This window comes from Oncorhynchus nerka, linkage group LG6 (genome assembly GCF_034236695.1).
Source record: "Oncorhynchus nerka isolate Pitt River linkage group LG6, Oner_Uvic_2.0, whole genome shotgun sequence".
NCBI classification, from domain to species: Eukaryota; Metazoa; Chordata; class Actinopteri; order Salmoniformes; family Salmonidae; genus Oncorhynchus; species Oncorhynchus nerka.
In genome coordinates, this window is record NC_088401.1 from 48320349 (window position 1) to 48344837 (window position 24489).

The 24489-nt window shown below is 42.6% G+C and overlaps 1 protein-coding gene across 1 annotated transcript in view; it reads right to left on the bottom strand.

Moving 5' to 3' along the window:
- Nucleotides 1–12402: 12402 nt before the first annotated feature.
- The window catches only part of LOC115130509 (receptor expression-enhancing protein 2-like), a 31200-nt gene continuing 19113 nt past the window's right edge, over nucleotides 12403–24489 (bottom strand). The window contains exons 7-8 of the mRNA XM_029661717.2: nucleotides 17548–17720; nucleotides 12403–16610 (exon numbers count right to left, since the gene is read on the bottom strand). Of these exons, the coding sequence (XP_029517577.1) occupies nucleotides 16518–16610; nucleotides 17548–17720 (266 nt within the window). The 3' untranslated portion in view covers nucleotides 12403–16517. The remainder of the gene's footprint in view (nucleotides 16611–17547; nucleotides 17721–24489) is intronic.

The window sequence follows — 24489 nt, forward strand, 5'->3', positions numbered from 1 at the left end:
AACACCCAACGCACATATACACACGCAAACACCTCTGAACTTTAGACAAATAGCTCTTGACACTCTGACCCATCTCCTTAGCCCATTGCCAACACCCTTAAACACTAGTGAACACACGCGGTATGGAGCTTGACACGTTGCATAAGCCGTCACTGAGCATCTCTCTCCAATCCGTAGTGTAATGGTAACACCACACCGCACTGAACAGGCATTGAGATGCAGTTCTAGGAAGTCTATGGCCTACTAAACATGGCTTTGCCATGTGATGCTTGTGGGGTATTTTTAAGGTATAAGAAACACAAGACATGGCTTAGATCTTAGTTGGTAGGTTGTGGACAATGTTTTGGGGGTAGAAATCTTTTAGGTAAATGTTAGTTAGATTAAGAAACAAAAGATGGTGCAACATAAAGTTCCCATTTACCCTGTTCTTGAGCCAAACTTCCTGGTAATACAGAGAGTAGACTGTTTGAGGGGACTCGTTTCATCATTCCAGAGCAGACACTTGTTAGGGACTTTGTCCAACATACTGGATATGGGGATCGCACATGCCAGTGTATATACCGCCACCTAGAGTCGACATCACTTCCCTTCCAACTCGTCTCCATTTTCTCTCCCATTAGCAAAGTACGCCACCCAGAGTTCACTCCACAAACTGAGTGATGTGCCCCAGAACTGAGGCTTGGGTGATTCAGTCAGTACAAAATTGTATTTTTGCTCATTCACTCCTTTATGTTATTATAAGAGTTTGCATGAGTAATAATGGACTACCAATGGAGTTTGCACTACTACCAATGGTCCTAGATTATGAGAGGATTTTGAGCAAAACCACTGTACCGTAGAGCTGATATGTACAGTTGAAGTCGGAAGTTTACATGCACCTTAGCTAACTACATTTGAACTCAGTTTTTCACAAATCCTGACATTTAATCCAAGTAAAAATTCCCTGTTTTAGGTCAGTTAGGACCACCACTTTATTGTAAGAATGTGAAATGTCCGAATAATAGTAGAGAGAATGATTTATTTCAGCATTGTCCATTTGGAAGACCCATTTGCAACCAAGCTTTAACTTCCTGACTGATGTCTTGAGATGCTGCTTCAATATATTCACAGAATTTTCCAGTCTCATGATGCCATCTATTTTGTGAAGTGCACCAGTCCCTCCTGCAACGAGGCACCCCCACAACATGATGCTGCCACCCCCGTGCTTCACGGTTGGGATGGTGTTCTTCATCTTCAAAGCCTCCCCCTTTTTCCTCCAAACATAACGATGGTCATTATGGCCAAACAGTTCTTTTTTTATTTCATCAGACCAGAGGGCATTTCTCAAAAAAGTACGATCTTTCTCCCCATTTGCAGTTGCAAACCGTAGTCAGACTTTTTTATGGTGGTTTTGGAGCAGTGGCTTCTTCCTTGCTGAGCAGCCTTTCAGGTTATGTCGATATAGGACTCATTTTACTGTGGATATAGATACTTTTGTACCCGTTTCCTCCAGCATCTTCACAAGGTCCTTTGCTGTTGTTCTGGGATTGATTTGCACTTTTCAAACCAAAGTACGTTCATCTCTAGGAGACAGAACACATCTCCTTCCTGAGCAATATGACAGCTGCGTGGTCCCATGGTGTTTATACTTGCGTACTATTGTTTGTACAGATGAACGTGGTACTTTCAGGCATTTGGAAATTGCTCCCAAGGATGAACCAGACTTTTTTCTGAGGTCTTGGCTGATTTCTTTTGATTTTCTCATGATGTCAAGCAAAGAGGCACTAAAAGTTTGAAGGTAGGCCTTGAAATACATCCACTGGTACACCTCCAATTGACTGAAATTATGTCAATTAGCCTATCAGAAGCTTCTAAAGCCATGAGATCATTTTCTGGAAAGGACCAGTCAACTTCTGACCCACTGCAATTGTGATACAGTGAATTATAAGTGAAATAATCTGTCTGTAAACAATTGTTGGAAAAATGACTTGTGTCATGCACAAAGTAGATGCCCTAACCGACATGCCAAAACTATAGTTTGTTATTAACAAGAAATTTGTAGAGTGGTTGAAAAACGAGTTTTAATGACTCTAGCCTAAGTGTATGTAAACTTCTGACTTCAACTGTAGTTCTCTTTCAAACATACTCACACAAATAGCTCACTGGACACAAACTGGTTAAATCGTGTAAGCGTAATTTGTCAATGTATTTTACCTTGGAATCTATGTGGAAAACACATTGGATTTGAAAAAAGTAATCAACGTAATCTGTTGTTTTCAACCACGTAATTCAGTCATCATAGTAACCAAATTTCAAAATAGACAAACCTTGTATAAAATATGTTGAATTTGTACCTTTAAAACAATGTCAGATCTTCAACGTTATATCCACTATTAAATTATATTAATATAAGCTGGGCAGCAACTCCTACTGGAGAACTCATCCATCTACAGCTACCCTTTGGTCTCTCATACAGAGTTTTAACCAAGCCCAGCCCTGCTTAGCAATGATATTTGTCACTGACTATTACCAATGTTCTATCATGAGAACGATTGTCGCGAGACCTCTGCTTAAAAACTAAATAGATTCACTGTTGTTATCGAAGTCATTCCAAAGGGTAGGTTTAATAATCCACATACTATTGACTGGGGGTTATTTTGACCCCAGATGTATATTTTTGATCACAGCTCAAAGGTGGTATATAAAATTCTTAAATATTTTCATGACTTTGCCAACTAGTTCTTAACCTAAATCACTGTTTAGTGTTTCTGTACCAATAAAGACTTTAACCAAATTCAAGACCTTTGGGGCCATTTAATAGATAGGACCTTTACCTGAATCTAGGTTTCTCTGGAGACATAATAACAAGCTATACATACCATCAGGGGGTCTGTATCAGTGATTTGGACCAGATAGACAGATCATCTGCACATATATAGCTCCCGATTTACTCACCGAAGATTTTCTATACCATGTATTGTATGACTGTACAAAACCAAAATTACCTTATTTTTGTACAATCTGCCAATGTAATAAAATGTCTGCCAATGATAGAACTGCAATACAGAACTCAGATACACTCTGAATTTTTCTGATAACATTATATAAATGTTAAATGATGTTTTGATAAGAACTAGGTTGATATTTTACTATTATAGTTGCTTTTTTTTTTCTTTTTTTTTTAGGATAAAAATTACCCCCGTGGATAATCCATGTATGTAAATAAAGTACCAGTCAAAAGTTTGGACACACCTACTGGTTCAAGGGTTTTTCTTTCATTTTACTATTTTCTACATTGTAGAATAATAGTGAAGACATCAAAACTACGAAATAACACATATGGAATAAAATAGTAACCAAAAAAGTGTTAAACAAATCAAAATGTATTTTAGATTCTTCAAGGTAGTCACCCTTTGCCTTGATGACAGCTTTGCACACTTTTGGCATTCTCTCAACAGGAATGGTTTTCCAACAGTCTTGCGGTCTAACTCATCCCAAACCATTTCAAATTGGGTTTGGAGTCGGGTGATTGTGGCGGCCAGGTCATCTGATGCAGAACTCCATCACTCTACTTGGTCAAATAGCCCTTACACAGCCCGGAAGTGTGTTTTGGGTCATTGTCCTGTTGAAAAACAAATGATAGTCCCACAAAGCGCAACCCAGATGGGATGGTGTATCACTGCAGAATGCTGTGGTAGCCATGCTGGTTAAGTGTGCCTTCAATTCTAAATAAATCACTGACAGTGTCACCAGTACAGCACCCCAAACCATCACACCTCCTCCTCCATGCTTCACGGTGAGAACCACACATGCAGAGATCATCCGTTCACCTTCTGTGCGTCTCACAAGGACACAGCGGTTGGAATCAAAAATCTCAAATTTGGACATATCAGACAGATTTCCACCAGTCTAATGTCCATTGCTCATGTTTCTTGGCCCAAGCAAATCTCTTCTTCTTACTGGTGTCCTTTAGTAGTGGTTTCTATGCAGAAATTTAACCATAAAGGCCTGCTTCACACAGTCTCCTCTGAACAGTTGATGTTGAGATTTGTCTGTTACTTGAACTCTGTGAAGCATTTATTTGGGCTGCAATCTGAGGTGCAGTTAACTCTAATGAACGTATCCTCTGAGGTAACTCAGGGGTCTTCCTTTCCTGTGGCGGTCCTCATGAGAGCCAGATTCATTTTAGAAATTGATGGTTTTTGCGACTGCACTTGAAGAAACTTTGAAAGTTCTTTATATTTTCCACATTGACTGACCTTCATGTCTTAAAGTAATGATAAACTGTCGTTTCTCTTTGCTTATTTGAGCTGCTCTTGCCATAATATGGACTTGGTCTTTTACCAAATGAGGCTATCTTCTGTATACCCCACTACCTTGTCACAAGGATTGGCTCAAACACATTAAAAAGGAAAGAAATTCCACCAATTAACTTTTAAGAAGGCACACCTGTTCATTGAAATGTATTCCAGGTGACTACCTCATGAAGCTGGTTGAGAGAATGCCAAGAGTGCAAACCTGTCATGAAGGCAAAGGGTGGCTACTGAATAATCTCAAATATATTCAGATTTGTTTAACACTTTTTTGGTTACTACATGATTCCATAAGTGTTATTTCATAGTTTTGATGTCTTCACTATTGTTCTACAATGTATAAAATAGTAAAATAAAGAAAAACCCTTGAATGAATAGGTGTGTCCAAACTTTTGACGGGTACTGTATGTTGGTAGTATGAGGGCGAACAGAGCTAATGACATGTGACCCCTCATATATCATCAATAATGCTAAGACTCCTTGACAATTTCCACATTTTTTTACATTATAGCCATATACTAAAATGTATGAAATTGTATCTTTCCCATCAATCTACACACACTACCCCATAATTACAAAAAAAATAACAGTTGTATATTACATTTACATAAGTATTCAGACCCTTTACTCAATACTTGTTGAAGCACCTTTGGCAGCGATTAGTGTCTTCTTGGGTATGACGCTACAAGCTTGGCACACCTGTATTTCGGGAGTTTTTCTCATTCTTCTCTACAGATTCTCTCAAGCTCTGTCAGGTTGGATGGGGAGCGTTGCTGCACAGCTATTTTCAGGTCTCCCCATAGATGTTCGATCAGGTTCAAGTCCGGGCTCTAGCCGGGCCACTCAAGGACAATCAGAGACTTGTCCCGAAGCCACTCCTGCGTTGTCTTGGCTGTGTGCTTAGGGTTGTTGTCCAGAGTCTGAGGTCCTGGAGCAGGTTTTCATCAAGGATCTTGTACTTTGTACTTTGCTCCGTTCAGCTTTCCCTCAATTCTGACTAGTCTCCCAGTCGCTGTAAAAACATTCCCAGAGCATGAAGTTGCCACCACCATGTTTCACCGTAGGGATTGTGCCAGGTTTTGTCCAGACGTAACGCTTGGCATTCAGGCCAAAGAGTTCAATCTTGGTTTCATCAGACCAGAGAATCTTGTTTCCCATGGTCTGAGAGTCCTTTAGGTGTCTTTTCACAAACTCCAAGTGGGCTGTCATGTGGCTTCCGTCTGGCCACTACCATAAAAGCCTGATTGGTGGAGTCCTGCGGAGATGTTTGTCAGAGAAACTCTGGAGCTCTGTCAGAGTAACCATCGGGTTCTTGGTCACCTCCCTGACAAAGGCCCTTCTCCCCCGATTGCTCAGTTTGGCCGGGCGGCCAGCTCTAGAAAGAGTCTTGGTGGTTCCAAACTTCTTCCATTTAAGAATGATGGAGGCCACTGTGTTCTTGGGGAACTTCAATGCTGCAGAATTTTGGTACCCTTCCCCAGATCTGTGCCTCAACACAATCCTGTCTCAGAGCTCAACGGACAATTCCTTCGACTTCATGGCTTGGTTTTTGCTCTGACATGCACGGTCAACTGTGGGACCTTATAAAGACAGGTGTGTGCCTTTCAAAATCGACTCCAATCAAGTTGTAGAAACATCTCAAGGTTGATCAATGGAAACAGGATGAGCCTGAGCTCGATTCAAGTCGCATAGCAAAGGGTCTGAATACTTACGTAAATAAGGTATTTCTGTTATTTGTAATAAATGTGCAAACATTTCAAAACACTTGTTTTTGCTTTGTCATTATGGGGTATTGTGTGTAGATTGATAAGGGGGGGAAATTATTTAATTTTAGAATAAGGCTGTAAAGTAACAAAATGTTGAAAAATGGAAGTGGTCTGAATTATCTTCGAATGCACTGGATGTATTGATATGTAGCTATGTGTGCCATTTTTAAATGTGTGTAGTTCTGTTCTTGAGCTGTTCTTGTCTATTAATGTTCTCTATTATGTCATGTTTCATGCTAACGCAACAGCTAATGTGGATCCTAATAAAATTCTAATAAAAAATGAACTAAATACTTTCCACGACCTATTGGATTACTAAAATGTGCATACATGCTGCATATTCATTTATTAAGGTTGAAAGCTAAAGATTATAAAAGGGAACTGCTTCATAGAAACAACTTATCTGGTTATAAACGCCCTATGTAGCATCGATATAAGTCCGAAACATAAATGATAATGTCAACATTACTTCAAAGTGTAAATACGATCATTTGTTCCATGAATTCAGCCTTGTCCAAAACAAGATTTGAGTATGTATGGGTTGGGTGTGCATTATTTACATACCCACTTTTGCTAATGATGTCCAATTGCCTAGAGACAATACGTTGCAGTCTGTGCCCAGCTGCCATGTGTTGTGGACATTTTGTCAAGTCTGCAACGCACTCAAATGGGCTTCCATAAAGTTGGCTCAAACTTCTAATGCATTGAACAATATTGAGCAAGATGGCAAGGAATGGACAACATACAACAAATGCACGACATGATTGCTGTGTCCGGTGTGTGGTGAGTAGCAAGCTAGCAAGTTAGCTAACTATGATACCAAAGATTTTGATTAAACACAGACCACAATAGATACACACAGCGAGGCATGGCTTAACGTAACCCGAGAAGGGTATGGCCAAAGGATACTCCCGTTACTACTATGTTAAATTGCCTACTTTGCTCATAACCCGAAAATGACTATTATTTTTTAAATTATCTCATAAACTTTTTGATTCATCATTTTTACCATACTTCCACGATGTCTTAAATCAACAAACTACATCATACCTAAAAACACTGTCTAAACGTAAAAATGTTGGCATGAACAGAGACTGTCGCATGGAATGTACGTCATGATTATCAGCCAACGAGATGATTCCAACAGACTTTCTTCAACTAGCTAGTTAACCCTGATTTTAAGATGCAGAAAAGTTGTGTATCATTTTGTTAGACAAACTTCATGGTTTCAGGCTATTACACCGCAATGATGATGGAAAGCAGTGAGCTCCAGTTACACGATTAATTTATGTGTGTTCGAAGCACTTTATCACCGGTAAGTCGCTAACACTTATTTGTATTTAACTAGCTATGCGTATTGATAAAGCTAGCTAGTTAGCTTGTAGTACGAACTAGTGAGCTGTATCTGTCCAAATAACGACTATAATATTCTTATGCATTTGTATATTACGCAAACCTGGAGATTCCACCAAGCAGGCGCAAAATATCACCAAAGGCTGCTTTATTTGGTAGGGTTGTCTCCCCAGCTGGTTTACGGCAAGTTGAAAGGACATATAGGCAAGCCAACAAGAGTAAACTTTTCTAAATACCTAGACAGTTCAAGGGCAAGCAAAGACTGGAAGAAGTAATGCAACATATCTAAGACAAGCGAATTAGACTGAGATTAGGTAACCGGCAAAAAAGGTAGGGGTAAACAAACATACAGTCAATAATACAGTCGGGGAAAAAGTCTATATACATTGTGTGCAAATGAGGTAAGATAAGGGAGGTAAGGCAATAAATAGGTCATGGTGGCGAAGTAATTACCGTATAGCAATTAAACTCTGGAATGGTAGATGTGCAGAAGATGAATGTGCAAGTAGAGATACTGGGGTGCAAAGGAGCAAGATAAATAAATACAGTATGGGGATGAGGTAGTTGGATGGGCTATTTACAGATGGGCTATGTACAGGTGCAGTGATCTGTGAGCTGCTCTGACAGCTGGTGCTTAAAGCTAGTGAGGGAGATAAGTGTTTCCAGTTTCAGAGATTTTTGTAGTTCGTTCCAGTCATTGGCAGCAGAGAACTGGAAGGAGAGGCGGACAAAGGAAGAATTGGTTTTGATGGTGACCAGAGAGATATACCTGCTGGAGCGCGTGCTACAGGTGGGTGCTGCTATGGTGACCAGCGAGCTGAGATAAGGGGGACTTTACCTAGCAGGGTCTTGTAGATGACCTGGAGCCAGTGGGTTTGGTGACGAGTATGATGCGAGGGCCAACCAACGAGAGCGTACAGGTCGCAATGGTGGGTAGTATATGGGGCTTTGGTGACAAAACGGATGGCACTGTGATAGACTGCATCCAATTTATTGAGTAGGGTATTGGAGGCTATTTTGTAAATGACATTGCCGAAGTCGAGAATCGGTAGGATGGTCAGTGTTACAAGGGTGTGTTTGGCAGCATGAGTGAAGGATGCTTTGTTGCAAAATAGGAAGCCAATTCTAGATTTAACTTTGGATTGGAGATGTTTGATGTGAGTCTGGAAGGAGAGTTTACAGTCTAACCAGACACCTAGGTATTTGTAGTTGACCACATATTCTAAGTCAGAACCGTCCAGAGTAGTGATGTTGGACTGGCGGGCGGGTGCAGGCAGCGATCGGTTGAAGAGCATGCATTTAGTTTTACTTGTATTTAAGAGCAATTGGAAGCCAAGGAAGGAGAGTTGTATGGCATTGAAGCTCGTCTGGAGGGTTATTAACAGTGTCCAAATGTAACGGATGTGAAACGGCTAGCTTAGTTAGCGGTGGTTCGCGCTAAATAGCATTTCAATCGGTGACGTCACTTGCTCTGAGACCTTGAAGTAGTTGTTCCCCTTGCTCTGCAAGGGCCGCAGCTTTTGTGGAGCGATGGGTAACAATGATTCGTGGGTGTCAGTTGTTGATGTGTGCAGAGGGTCCCTGGTTCGCGCCCGGGTATGGGCGAGGGGACGGTCTAAAGTTATACTGTTACACAAAGAAGGGCCAGAAGTATACCGAATGGTGTCGTCTGCATAGAGGTGGATCAGAGACTCACCAGCAGCAAGAGCGACGTCATTGACGTATACAGAGAAGAGAGTCGGTCCAAGAATTGAACCCTGAGGCACCCCCATAGAGACTGCCAGAGGCCCGGAAAACAGGCCCTCCGATATGACACACTGAACTCTATCAGAGACTGCTTCAGAGACTGCTTGAATCAGGCCGTCATGGTCAAATTACTGCAAAGAAACCACTACTAAAAGGATACCAATTAGAAGAAGAGACTTGCTTGGGCCAAGAAACACGAGTAATGGACATTAGACCGGTGGAAATCGGTCCTTTGGTCTGATGAGTCCAACCGTAGTGTCCTTGTGAGATGCAGAGTAGGGGGACGGATGATCGCTGCATGTGTGGTTCCCACCGTGAGCATGGAGGAAGAGGTGTGATGGTGCTTTGCTGGTGACACGGTCAGTAATTTATTTAGAATTCAAGGCACACTTAACCAGCATGGCTACCACAGCATTCTGCAGCGATATGACATCCCATCATGATTTAGCTTAGAGGGAGTATCATTTGTTTTTCAGCAGGACATTGACCCAACACACCTCCAGGGTGTATAAAGGCTATTTGACCAAGGTAGAGGAGTGTGATGGAGTGCTGCATCAGATGACCTGGCCTCCACAATCACCTGACCTCAACCCAATTGAGATGGTTTGAGAGGAATTGGACTGCAGAGTGAAGGAAAAGCAGCCAACAAGTGCTCAGCATATGTGGGAACTCCCTCAAGACTGTTGGAAAAAGATTTAGATGCACTATTGTAAAGTGGCTGTTCCACTGGATGTCTTAAGGTGAACGCACCAATCTGTAAGTCGCTCTGGATAAGAGCGTCTGCTAAATGACTTAAATGTAAATGTAATGTAAATGAAGCTGGTTAAAGAATAACAAGTGTGCAAAGCTGTCAAGGCAAAGGGTGGCTACTTCGAATAATTTTGGTTACTACATGATTCCATGTGTTATTTATAATTGATATCTTCACTATTATTTTACAATGTAAAAACTCGAGTAGTTGTGTCCAAACTTTTGACTGATACTATATTAGAATGGAATTAAGCAGATCTTGAGATGGCTAGTCAGTCAGGAGGAGAGGCGTCCTGCGCTTCAAACCTTCTCTCCATAGCAAAACTAGCTTAGTTTCTCACTGTCGCTAAGTTACTCACTACTATCCTTGTTTGTTGGTGATTGAATGGCAAAGACGCACCCAAGAAACACCCACATTAAACCCACAGTAATGGTCTCTCCATTTGTTATTAATCAGCACCGGAAGAAACAAACGCGGATTCGTGAGTGCAGTTCACCTTTAATCTTGGAATGCATGACGAGGTAATCTTTAAAGAGGGATGAAAGTAACATTAAACAAGGTGCAATATGCAGAAATCTCCATTTCCTGGTTGCTAAAATAGTTACAGTGGGGCAAAAAAGTATTTAGTCAGCCACCAATTGTGCAAGTTCTCCCGCTTAAAAAGATGAGGCCTGTAATTTTCGTCATAGGTACACTTCAACTATGACAGACAAAATGAGGGAAGAAAATCCAGAAAATCACATTGTAGGATTTTTTTATGAATTTATTTGCAAATTATGGTGGAAAATAAGTATTTGGTCAATAACAAAAGTTTCTCAATACTTTGTTATATACCCTTTGTTGGCAATAACAGAGGTCAAACGTTTTCTGTAAGTCTTCACAAGGTTTTCACACACTATTGCTGGTATTTTGGCCCATTCCTCCATGCAGATCTCCTCTAGAGCAGTGATGTTTTGGGGCTGTTGCTGGGCAACACAGACTTTCAACTCCCTCCAAAGATTTTCTATGGGGTTGAGATCTGGAGACTGGCTAGGCCACTCCAGGACCTTGAAATGCTTCTTACGAAGCCACTCCTTCGTTGCCCGGGCGGTGTGTTTGGGATATCATTGTCATGCTGAAAGACCCAGCCACGTTTCATCTTCAATGCCCTTGCTGATGGAAGGAGGTTTTCACTCAAAATCTCACGATACATGGCCCCATTCATTCTTTCCTTTACACGGATCAGTCGTCCTGGTCCCTTTGCAGAAAAACAGCCTCAAAGCATGATGTTTCCACCCCCATGCTTCACAGTAGGTATGGTGTTCTTTGGATGCAACTCAGCATTCTTTGTCCTCCAATTACCACAAGTTGAGTTTTTACCAAAAAGTTATATTTTGGTTTCATCTGACCATATCACATTCTACCAATCTTCTTCTGGATCATCCAGATGCTCTCTACCAAACTTCAGACAGGCCTGGACATGTACTGGCTTAAGCAGGGGTACACGTCTGGCACTGCAGGATTTGAGTCCCTGGCGGCGTAGTGTGTTACTGATGGTAGGCTTTGTTACTTTGGTCCCAGCTCTCTGCAGGTCATTCACTAGGTCCCCCCGTGTGGTTCAGGGATTTTTGCTCACCGTTCTTGTGATCATTTTGACCCCACGGGTTGAGATCTTGCGTGGAGCCCCAAATCGAGGGAGATTATCAGTGGTGTTGTATGTTTTCCATTTCCTAATAATTGCTCCCACAGTTGATTTCTACAAACCAAGCTGCTTACCTATTGCAGATTGTCTTCCCAGCCTGGTGCAGGTCTACAATTTTGTTTCTGGGGTCCTTTGACAGCTCTTTGGTCTTGGCCATAGTGGAGTTTGGAGTGTGACTGTTTGAGGTTGTGGACAGGTGTCTTTTATACTGATAACAAGTGGAGGACAGAGGAGCCTCTTAAAGAAGTTACATGTCTGTGAGAGCCAGAAATCTTGCTTGTTTGTAAGTGACCAAATACTTATTTTCCACCATAATTTGCAAATAAATTCATTTAAAAAATAAATTTAAAAAAATCATACAATGTGATGTTCTGGATTTTTTTTCCTTCTCATTTTGTCTGTCATAGTTGAAGTGTACCTATGATAAATTACAGGCCTCATCTTTGTAAGTGGGAGAACTTGCACAATTGGTGGCTGACTAAATACTTTTTTGCCCCACTAACTTAATATTTCAGTTTGTGACACTGTAGAGAATCATTGTACCATCTAAACCGCTGCGAATTATAACCAAAAATATATTTTCAGCTGGTGTACAAAACTGAAAGTAAAACTTAATGGGAAGCATAGAAAAAGCACCCATAGAGCCGATCTACCGCTTCGTAGACTTGCTTTCAATGAGTGACAGATCTATAACTCATTCATGAATTTGGTAGTTACCCAAAAGGTTACATACCTTTTTAAATAGAATCACTTTTTTAAATGATCAGTTACATGTTATTGGCAATAAGGTAAAATAATAGAAAACAAGATAGATAAGGAGTGTAATATGTTTTCTTTATTAGTAGCAGTTATTGGTACATGACTGTCATCCTTAATTACAGTGGAGCATTGATAATTGGCACAAACAATATTAATATCCAGAATATTCTCACAATGAGACTTCCTGTACACAATAATACTGATTATTGATTACTGATTCCAAAAATAAATATCCAAAAAATGAAATGAACATTAAAAATGTCAAGTAATGTTGTAATGACAACTAGAAAGCGTTCAATAGGCCATCTTCTCTTCAGTGCAAACTGTAGCAAATTAAAACAGAATAGAAAAAAAATAACCAATCGAATTGCCTTCGTGGAATATGCAGCCAAGCCTGATAGAAAGAGGGGAGCAGACACTGTAAAAGACCGCTTCGGGCTACATGACTTCAAAACACAACATTTTCGGAATACCAGACTGAGAAATTCCCATTCTCTGAGCAAATTCCTACAGGACTGGGACAAGGAAAGCAACTGTTATTGGTCGTTCACTGACCAATTAAAATGTCTCTTCTTGAGACAGAAAAATCGAGAAGAGATTTTTAAAAAACACAAGTAGCACTCTTCACAGCATAAGACTTTACAGAGGGGTTGAGGTGCCTCTTAAGGAAATCCAATATGATTTAATTTTAAAACCCAAAAAGAATACAAATCAATTCTTAAAAATAAAAAAAACCTATGTATTCATGAAGAGTAAGGCAAGCAAACTATTTTATACAATCAGAAAATTACTTTTACATCGTGTGTACATGGAAGTAACTTCAAACACTTCAGTATCTCTAAAACGGTTGGAGTATGTCTCCCACTACTGGTTCAAATCAGTGTCACACTGCATACAGCAGCAACACACAAGTGCAGTAGTCTCATGCTTTCAATTTAGACTCATTAAAAAGGGAACTCCAAATAAAACCTGCCCAAAGCAAAAAGGAACCCATAAAGCACGCCCAGTCCAAAAATCAACTCCTTACGTTCGAATGAACCCAACACAGTCCTGGATATGAGAGGATCAGATAGGTGTAAGACAAAGCACAACATGGTGGAAACTCAACCTAATCTACAAGGAAGCTAGGTGGTGCTCTTGTCACAGGTTTTTTTTATTTTATAGCTAATCCCATGCAATCCTTTGCACTCTACCACAGTATCTAGGGGAGATTGACAAGAGGTGTCTGAGGGTAGGGACAAGGTTAGGATTAGATTTCAGACAAGGCAATAGTTTTTGATTAGATGCCCTAAAGAACACTCGTCCAAAAACGCACCTGTATGCTATGGATGTATACATATTTTTTAAAGAAAAACACTAGCAGGGCACATCGTTTTAACAGTTTTAGACACTATTGGAAGATCATTTATCCACAGTATCCTTACATCTATCTAACAGGGTAAGCCAGTTTCCACCATGTTTGAGGTGGCTACTGTCAGATGACGAGGATATGCTAGTTTAGTTGCTCTCTTTCAGAGAAAGAACGATATGGTCGAGACCCTGGATTAACAGACATCTGGGCCCCGTGTCCTTAAAGCGCCTCAGCGTGGGAGTGCTGATCTAGGCCCTTCAGATCAGATTCCTTGATATGATTATACGGACAGGTAGGGTCCTGATCCTAGATCAGCGTGGGAGTGCTGATCTAGGCCCTTCAGATCAGATTCCTTGATATGATTATACGGACAGGTAGGGTCCTGATCCTAGATCAGCACTCCTAATTGGAGACGCTTCGTGGATACAGGCCCAGAAGTAGAGATATGTCATGCATAACTAACCTATTCGGGAATAGAAGTAGTGTGTGACATTAGTCATATAGGCTACAATAGTTAACAACACCTAGTGTGACAATTTAGGACTATGATAGTAGTTGATCCCTCAGATATTTCACCAGTCAGACTGGGGTGCTCACCCAGGTAAGAGCCAGACAGCCTGAAGGTCTTCCTAATAGGGCACAACACCACCCTGACACCGCTAACGCTAAATGTCCACACAATGCAATTAAAATGTTTGGTTGTCAGACACAGGAGAGTACAGTATAGCTAGGCTAAGCGCTGCAGTGTAAGACATTGATGTTATTGATGGTTATAATATTATGATGATTATGCTTATTGGTTCTGTGGTTGCCATGGCATCATAACATAGCCTAGGCAAAGAGCTCTAAATATGTGTATTTATTTTGTGGGTTTTGACTGCTCTATATCCTGTGGTCTTGACTCTCAGAGTTGCAGGATTGTGATAAAGTCCATCTTTTGGCTTGATAGCTAGCGGTTTGTCTGGATTCAAAATAATCTGTTTTTTTTTTGTTTAATCCGTTTGGAAGGATTTACAGCAAGAACTGCATTTTGTAGCCAGAGGTAGCAGAGGAAATTCAGGGACCGTTCAGGGAATGCTCCTAACCACTCAAGATGTAGTGGCTTTTCAGCAGCTGTGGCCTCACCCAGGTGGGCGCTACATTCCTGACTCCAATCGAGTGACTGACCATTCAGAAAAGCAGGTGGTGCACTGTTGTAGAGCTCTGGGCCAGTTTTTTCTCCTTGGCTGTCCCGTCGATGCCCTCTGAACCTACAATGACTTTCCAGCTCAAATTGCCTCAACTTCATCCCAAAAACAGCAGATTCTCAATCGCCATCATTTCAATGTTTCACTTTGTGCGCGCTTTGAAAAGCGCTATACAAGTAAAAAATAAAAATTAACTCTTTAACCCAAGTATGCTAGGTCTACTGTGTAGCAGAGGCCTACTATGTACTGTCTGTACATTTGAGTAATTTAAATAGGACCATTAACGTTGTCATCCTCAATGATTTTAAACGCATTATCAACATGTGGTTGTACTGAGTTTTAAATGAATCAAATAAATGTTTGTGATTATAAGTGGTCATAGAATGCTAAATGTCATTCTGTCTCTATGCAGTTGGGTCAACAGAGAGGAGGGGGGTGAAACAGAAGTGTGGTCACGTTCCAAAAATATAAACACGCATACACCAATGCAGAGACACAACACACACACAAAAGGTAATGACGCCTGAATCTGTGGGTCTTTCTGCTGGACTTTCTGTTCTGCACCGAGTGAGGATGGGTGGAGTTGTTCAGAGGGAGAACACACACACCGCTCTGTTCATCGCTCTGCCAGCGCGTGACTAAGTGTTTATCAGTCTCGATGGGCACCACTGCTCCACAACAGAGTGAATGGTATGAGAAACCTTGGCATGAGCTTAACACAGTTAGAGATCTAAGTGTTCCCAGAATGTCCTCCGCTTTCCAGAGACGACAAGACCGCCTCCATGTAGACAGACTTCCCAAAGGGGATAGGGGCATGGCCCTATAGACTTCCACAGACAGCGGTGAGACTGATCTCCGTAGTAGGGACATGTTGAGCAGAGCTAGTCTGTCCGTTCCACAACTCTTTTGCACCCCTCCCTCTCTCTCTCTTCCCTGGCCTCCCTGCTCTCTCCTCCAGACATGCCTAGTCCGCTATAGTACCTTCCCCTACATGGCAGCCCCAAACTACCTTCCAATAGAGAGTAGATAACATGCTGATTGGAATGCTGCCCTTATAACACTGATCTAAGGCCAGTTTAGCATTGGATAACATAAGGACTCAGGCAGCTTAAGCTGATCCTGAGAAAGAATGAGTCTCCAATAATCCAGCAGGAATCTCCTGGCAAGACGCAAAAGCCCTCGCAGTGAGTGAGTTGAAGAGCCAGGGTGGATGCCCTATGCTCCTAAAGGGACCAAGAGGATTAAGTCAAGTCAATCCAGTGTGAGGCCTTGGATAGACAACACAGAGAAGGCTGTAAACGGTACAGGAGGAAGGAAGCAACACATTTTCAGTTCAGTTAACAGGCCATCACTGCCATTACCTCAAACAAAACATGCACTTACATACACTGATGTCAATAACTATACAACCTCAAATGTAAGCAGCAGGTTAAATAAAAAGTGCTGTTGAAATGAAGCTGGACATATATAGTAGAACGAAACCTGTGAGTTGAAATGAAGCTGGGCATATATAGTAGAACGAAACCTGTGAGTTGCGCTTAACTGGCAAGAGTGACTGTCCAGAGGTCCTTGGCTGTGTCTGTGTATAGTAGCGTACAGTAGGGTGTAGATCGGGACAGTAGATTCAGGTATCATTGTGACTCGCCGTTGTTGCTGGCTATAGCTGTAGTGGCAGTCTTCTTCTTTGGCATCTTTTTCACCGTCTTAGTAGTAGTAGTAGTCGTCTGACAGGAGGGAAGAGAGGCAAGGAGTTTACCAAAGAGAAAATTAGAATAAAGAAATGACAGAGCTCAAAAAACAAAACAAAAAAAAGTAGGTATTCAGAGAACTTGGACAAGGGCACAAGAGCCGTCTAACTCCACATTTTCACCCCCCTGGAGTTAATACTTGGTGGAAGCACCATGCAATTACAGCTGTGAATCATTTTTACCAACTTTGCTCATGCTCAGTAAATTTGGTTGGGGATTATTGTTGGACAGCGACATCACATTTATTTCAGCACCCAAAGAATAGCTCGAAATGACAAAACAATGTCGTGTGTAATTGCGGGCTATTCTTCAGGTGCTGAAATCTGTCGTTTTTGAAACTATATTTTCGACGCTCCAGTATGTCCACATTAGTCGCTGCTAAACGCCATCGTAAATCGTGGAGGTGAATAATATACATATATTTTTATTTATTTAAGAGTAGAGTAGGATGAGGTTTCCCCTTACACACTGATCTAAGGCAAGTTTGGCATTTCCCTCCACTAAGATTAAAGACTCAGCTGATCGTAGAACTGTGTCTAGGGCAGCTTCTACACAGCTGCCGGAGAAGGCGAGAGCTGATATTCATACATGATAATATATGAGAGTATTTCTATTGGAGGATTATACAGTTATACTGTGGGTGACCCTGTGATTTGCACACACTTAAACATATTAGGGGTTAAGAGTGGGGCGAGACTGAATTGGCTTCATCCTTCACTGAGGGTTGCGCTGTGACTCCTTAAAACAGTGGTATGTGCAATTTTCCTTTTTGATTTCCACATTTACACTCACAATACAGGCACGCACAGCCAGTGCACTTAAAACCATCACTTTTCTGACTCACCTCAGTGCAGAAGAAGGAGTCACAGAAATAATGCATAAGCGCCAATCCACTGTGTGTGTGATCCCCTACCTCTGTCTTGGCAGCGGCAGGTTTTTTGGTTGCCCTGACACTGGCCGTGCGTTTCACGGGGGCCTTCTCCACGACGTCCTCGTCAGAATGCTCCGTGGTGATGCTCCTGGTGTCTGATTGGTCCGAGCTGTGCTGCGATGATTCGTCAAGATGAGGAACCATGGAGGAACGAGCTGTGGGATTGGACAGAGGGATTGTGGACTGTCATGAGTGAAAATCATCATCACATTCCCACTAGTGTGCCAGGGGTGTATTCATTAGTTGCAAAACATTTTGCTACTGCATGCAACGGAAACAGTTTACACCAAACAGAAAACGTTTTGCAATGAAAACAAGTTCAGGTAGGTCCCTCCCAGTTTCATGCTGTTTGCTTCATGGAGAATACATGGCAGGTTTCTAGGCTCTATCAGACATGTACTCTCGTCTCATTCACCAACCACATGCCTATAGCCACTAACAGGAGCTCACGCGTTAAACCCTCCAGTTTTGGTTACGGACATATTCAATCTCTCCCTATCCCAGTCTGCTGTCCCCACTTGCGTCAAGATGTCCACCATTGATCCTACCCAATAAAGCAAAGGTTACTGAACTAAATGATTATGGCACCGTAGCACTCACTTCTGTCATCATGAAGTGCTTTGAGAGGCTAGTTAAGGATCATATCACCTCTACCTTACCTGACACCCTAGAACCACTTCAATTTGCATACCGTGCCAATAGATCCACAGACCATCGCACTGTATGCTGCCCTATCCCATCTGGACAAGAAGAGTACCTATGGAAGAATGCTGTTCATTGACTACAGCTCAGCATTCAACACCATTGTACCCTCCAAGTGCATCATTAAGCTCAGGACCTTGGGTCTGAACCCCACCCTGTGCAACTGGGTCCTGGACTTCCTGACTGGTAGGAAACAACACCATCACCACTTCACTGACCCTCAACACAGGGGCCCCACAAGAGTGCATGCTCAGCCCCCTCCTGTACTCCCTGTTCACCCATGAATGTGTGGCCATGCACGCCTCCAACTCAATCAAGTTTGCAGACGACAACAGTAGTAGGCCTGTTTACCAACAATGACAAGAGCCTACAGGGAGGAGGTGAGGACCCTAGAGGGGTGGTGCCAGAATAATAACCCTCAACATCACCAAAACGAAGGAGCTGATCGTGGACTTCAGGAAACAGCAGAGCATGCCCCTATCTATGTCAACGGGACCACAGTGGAGAAGGTGAAAAGCTTCAAGTTCCACGGCGTACACATCACTGACAATTTGAAAATGGTCCACCCACACAGACATGTGTGTGGAAGGCGTCGCCACCTCAGTAGGCTGGAGAAATTCAGCTTGGCCCGAAGACCCTCAAACTTTTACAGATACACAATTGAGCGCATCCTGGTACGGCAACTGCACCGCCTGCAACCGCAGGGCTCTGCAGAGGGTGGTGAGATCTGCACAACGCATCACCGGGGGCAAACTACCTGCCCTCCAGGACACCTACAGCACCCGATGTCATAGGAAGGCCAAAAAGATCCTCAAGGACATCAACCACCCGGGCCACGGCCTGTTCACCCTGCTTCCATCAAGAAGGCAAGGTCAGTACAGGTGCATCAAAGCTGGGACCAAGAGACTGAAAAACAGCTTCTATCTAAAGGCCATCAGACTGTTAAATAGCCATCACGAGCCGGCTACCACCCGGTTACTCAATCCTGCACCTTAGAGCCTGCTGCCCTATATACATAGACATAAATTCACTGGTCACTTTAATAAATGGTACACTAGCCACTTCATTAATGTGTACATACTGCTTTACTCATTTCATATGTATAGTCGCAAGTAAAATTGTGAACCCTTAGGAATTACCTGGATTTCTACATAAATTTGATCTTCATCTAAGTCACAACAATAGACAGTGTACTTAAACTAATAAACCCACAGTATTTTTCTTGTATATTTTGAATACCTCATTTAAACAACCACAGTGTAGATTGGAAAAAGTATGTGAACCCCTAGGCTAAAGACTTCTCCAAAAGCTAATTGGAGTCAGGAGTTAACAAACCTGGTGTCTAATCACTGAGACGAGATTGGAGATTTGTTTAGAGCTGCCCTGCCCCATTACAAAACCTCAATTTGAGTTTGCTATTCACAAGAAGCATTGAATGATATGAACCATGCCTCAAACAAAAGAGATCTCAGAATATTAATTGTTGCCTTGCATAAAGCTGGAAAGGGTGACAAAAGTATCTCTAAAAGTCAGTCCACGGTAAGACAAATGGTCTATAAACAGAAATTTAAGTACTGTTGCTACTCTCCCTGGGAGAGGCCGTCCTACAAAGATGACTAAGAGCACAGCACAGAATGCTCAATGGGATTAAGAAGAATCCAAGTGTCAGAAATCTCTGGAAGATGCTAACATCCCTGTTGACAAGTCTACAAAACGTACACCACGGAAGAAGCCATTGCTGTCCAAAAAAACAACATTGCTGCACATCTGAAATTTGCAAAAGTGCACCTGGTTGTTCCACAGCGCTACTGGCAAAATATTCTATGGACAAACGAAAGTCCTGTTTGTAAGGTTGCACTTTCCGTTGGAATTCACATTAACACCATTTAAAATATATGTTTGATGGATGATGGAGGCAACAGGGGAACGAGCCTCAGATCCACAAAGTCCCTTTCACCAAGTGGATGATGAGATATATTGCATCTCCATCCCAAAGCCCTTGCTTGGAAGTGTACTTCACCAGACTGCCAAGAACCTTGCCCTCATCCAGGCCAAGGTGGCTCAAGACCGTAGTGATGACATCATAGGCCTTTGTTGATCTCTACACCAGACAGGATACTCGTGCCAGTATACTTAGGGTCCAACATGTACACTGAGGGTGTGTATGGGCATTTGGCAGAAGTCTTCATGCTTTTTGATGTATTTCAGAACTGCAGTTTCCTCTGCTTGGAGCAACAGTGAAGTGGGCAGGGCAGTACGGATTTATTCTCTTACATCTGCAATCTGTCTCTGAATATCAGACAGGATGGCATTCTCTCCCTCAATCCGTGCAATGGCTACTGCTATAGGTAAGTAGCATGAGTTTCAGGCTGCTTCCCACCCTCTCCCTAAATACATCATCCAGAAGGATCCTCTTGATGGGGCTGTCCATGATATGGCCATTTCTTGGAGCAACTCCTTCCCCTCCAGGAGACTGTCAAACATGACAACCCCAAAGGTGGTGTTGAGAGGAAGGCAGACATTTTACGTGTCCAACCTAGTGTTTTTTTGTTTTTTTTTTTTTTACAAACAATGCAAATAAACAAAGTTATTTTATACATACCGAACTTCTAGACATCAGGTCTGCAATTACTCACCACGGACTAGCAGAATCCTTTTTTCCCCCTTTCACGACTCTGACGAGCCCGACGTGAAGGATAAACTGATTTCTCGGGAACAGGCCCAGATTCCCACGATTTGCATGTAGAGGAGGTGGAGAAAAAGGGGCCAAAAGGCTGGCTGCCTTCTGAGAATTCGTAGGCGATCAAATAAACTCCCACTTCCCTCCATTCTGCAAGCAAATGTGCAATATTTGGAGAATAAAATCGACGAGCTACCTGGAAGATTAATTAAACTACCAACAGGACACTAAAAACTATTGTTAAGGGAATTTTTATCAATGATGACTAATTATGTATACATTTCAATCAGGACTGACTAGTCCAAATGCTATTATGTACTGTACATATGAATTTTCTCTCTTGCTCCCATTCCCAATTGTATATAATATAGTCAGGAGTTTAGAACAGTGCATTGGTACAAATGAATGAACTATCTCCAGACTGTCTAGAATGCTATCTACACTGACTGACCTTGGCTTCAGGCGAGGAGGGAAGGCTCGAGAACTATAGGGCCTCTCTACCAGTGTCATGAAGAGATAGAACATTTAGAAAACGCTGACGTAATTTTCAGTTTATAACCTGTGGAAAAATGTGTATGTACCCAGTACTCTCTTGAATTAAATGCTGTTACCTGACTTTTAAGACCGGGGCTCTGTCCATTCTTATAAAAATATAGGGTCTTACAAACCCTTCGAATGCATTGACAGAGTATTTCATTCTGATTGGGAAACATTACAGAGGAATTTAGAATTCCTTCAACAACTATCTTATGGACACTCATAACTACGCCTTTTAGTTGTGGCTGAACGATGACACTCAACATACAGCTGGTTGGTTACATGCTACACCGGTAGGATAGAACAGCGGCATCTGATAAGACAAGGGGCAGTGGACTATGTATTTTTGTAAATAACAGCTGGTGCACAATATCTAAGGGAGTCTTGAGATATTGCTCGCCTGAGGTAGAGTATCTCATGATAAGCTGTAGACCACACTTATCTACCAAGAAAGTTTGCATCTGTATTTTTCGTAGCTGTTTACATACCACCACAGTCAGGCTGGCACTAAGACAGCATTGAATGAGCTCTATTCCACCATAAGCAAACAAGAAAACACTCACCCAGAGGCGGACTTTAATGCAAGGAAAATTAAATCAGTTTTACCAAATTTCTATCAGCATGTTAAAATGTGCAACCAGAAGAGAAAAAAACAAAACACTCGGGACCACCTATACTCCACACACAGATGCATACAAAGCTCTACCTCGCCCTCCATTTGGCAAAAATTAAAGCAGGAAGCACCAGTGACTAGATAAAAAAAAAGTCAGATGAAGCAGACGCTAAGCTTCAGGATTGTTTTTCTAGCACAGACTGGAATATGTTCCAAAATTCCTCCGATGGCATTGAGGAGTACACCATATCAGTCACTGGCTTCATCAAAAAGTGCATCGATGACGTCGTCCCCACAGTGACCGTACGTGCATACTCCAACCAGAAGCCATGGATTACAGGCAACATCCACACTGAGCTAAAGGCTAGAGCTGCCGCTTTCAAGGGGCGGGACTCGAACCTGGAAGCTTATAAGAAATCCCGTTATGCCCTCCGACGAACCATCAAACAGGCAACGTGTCAATACAGGACTAAGATCGAATCATACAACACCAGCTCTGACGCTCGTCAGATGTGGCAGGGCTTGCAAACCATTACAGCCTTTAAAAGGGAAGCACAGCCGAGAGCTGCCCAGTGACATGACATCAGATGAGCTAAACTACTTCTATGCTCACTTCGAGGCAAATAACACTCAAACATGCATGAGAGCACCAGCTGTTCCAGACAACTGTGTGATCACGCTCTCCGCAGCCGATGTAAGACCTTCAAACAGGTCAACATTCACAAGGCCACATAGCCAGACGGTTTACCAGGATGTGTACTGTGAGCATGCGCTGACCAAATGGCAAGCGTCGTCACTGACATTTTCAACCTCTCCCTAGCAGAGTCTGTAATACCAACATGTTTCAAGCAGACCACCATAGTGCCTGTGCCCAAGATCACTAAAGTAAACTGCCTAAATGACGAATGACCTGTAGCACTCACGTCTGTAGTCATGAAATGCTTTGAAAGGCTGGTCATGGCTCACATCAACACCATTATCCCAGAAACCCTAGACCCACTCCAATTTGCATACCGCCCCAACAGATGATGCAATCTCTATTGCACTCCACACTGCCCTCTCCCACCTTAACATTACCACACCATATTGATGAGCTTTGAGGGCACTAAGGATCAAATGGATCCTGACGGGCCGCCCCCAGGTGCTAAGGGTAGGTAACACATCCACCACGCTGATCCTCAACACTGGGGCCCCTCAGGGGTGTGTGCTCAGTCCCCTCCTGCACTCCCTGTTCACTCATGACTGCACGGCCAGGCACGACGCCAACACCATCATTAAGTTTGCCGATGACACAAGTGGTAGGCCTGATCACCGACAACGACGAGACAGCCTATAGGGAGGAGGTCAGAGACCTGGCCGTGTGGTGCCAGGACAACAACCTCTCCCTCAACGTGATCAAGACAAAGGAGATGATTGTAGACTACAGGGGAAAAAAAGGACCGAGCACGCCCCCATTGTCATTGACGAGGCTGCAGTGGAGCAGGTTCAAGTTCCTTGGTGTCCACATCACCAACAAACTAACATGGTCCAAGCACAAAGACAGTCATGCCCTCATGACAAAACCTATTCCCCCTCAGGAGACAGAAAAGATTTGGCATGGGTCCTCAGATCCTCAAAAGGTTCTACAGCTGCACCATTAAGAGCATCCTGACTGGTTGCCTCACCACCTGGTATGGCAACAGCTCGGCCTCTGACCGCAAGGCACTACAGAGGGTAGTGCGAACGGCCCAGTATATCTGGGGTCAAGCTTCCTGCCACCTAAGACCTTTATACCAGGCGGTGACAGAGGAAGGGCCTAAGAATTGTCAAAGACTCCAACCACCCTAGTCATAGACTGTTCTCTCTGCTACCGCACGGCAAGCGGTACCGGTGTGCGCCAAGTCTAGGTCCAAGAGGCTTCTCAACAGATTCTACCCCCAAGCCTTAAGACTCCTGAACATCTAATCAAATGGCTACCCAGAATATTTGCATTGTGCCTCCCCCCCTTCAATAACTACATGTACATTTAATTTAATTTTTTTAAATTTTACCTTTATTTTACTAGGCAAGTCAGTTAAGAACAAATTCTTATTTTCAATGACGGCCTAGGAACAGCGGGTTAACTGCCTGTTCAGGGGCAGAACGACAGATTTGTACCTTGTCAGCTCGGGGATTCGAACTTGCAACCTTTCGGTTACTAGTCCAACGCTCTAACCACTAGGCTACCCTGCCGCCCCACTAACATGGTCCAAGCACAAAGACAGTCATGCCCTACATAACTACCTCAACTAACCAGTGCCCCTGCACATTGACTCTGTACCGGTAGCCCCCTCTATATGGTCTTGTAAATATTTTTACTGCTGCTCTTTAATTACTTCTTCTTCTTGTCTGCATTTTTTTTTTTTTACTGAAT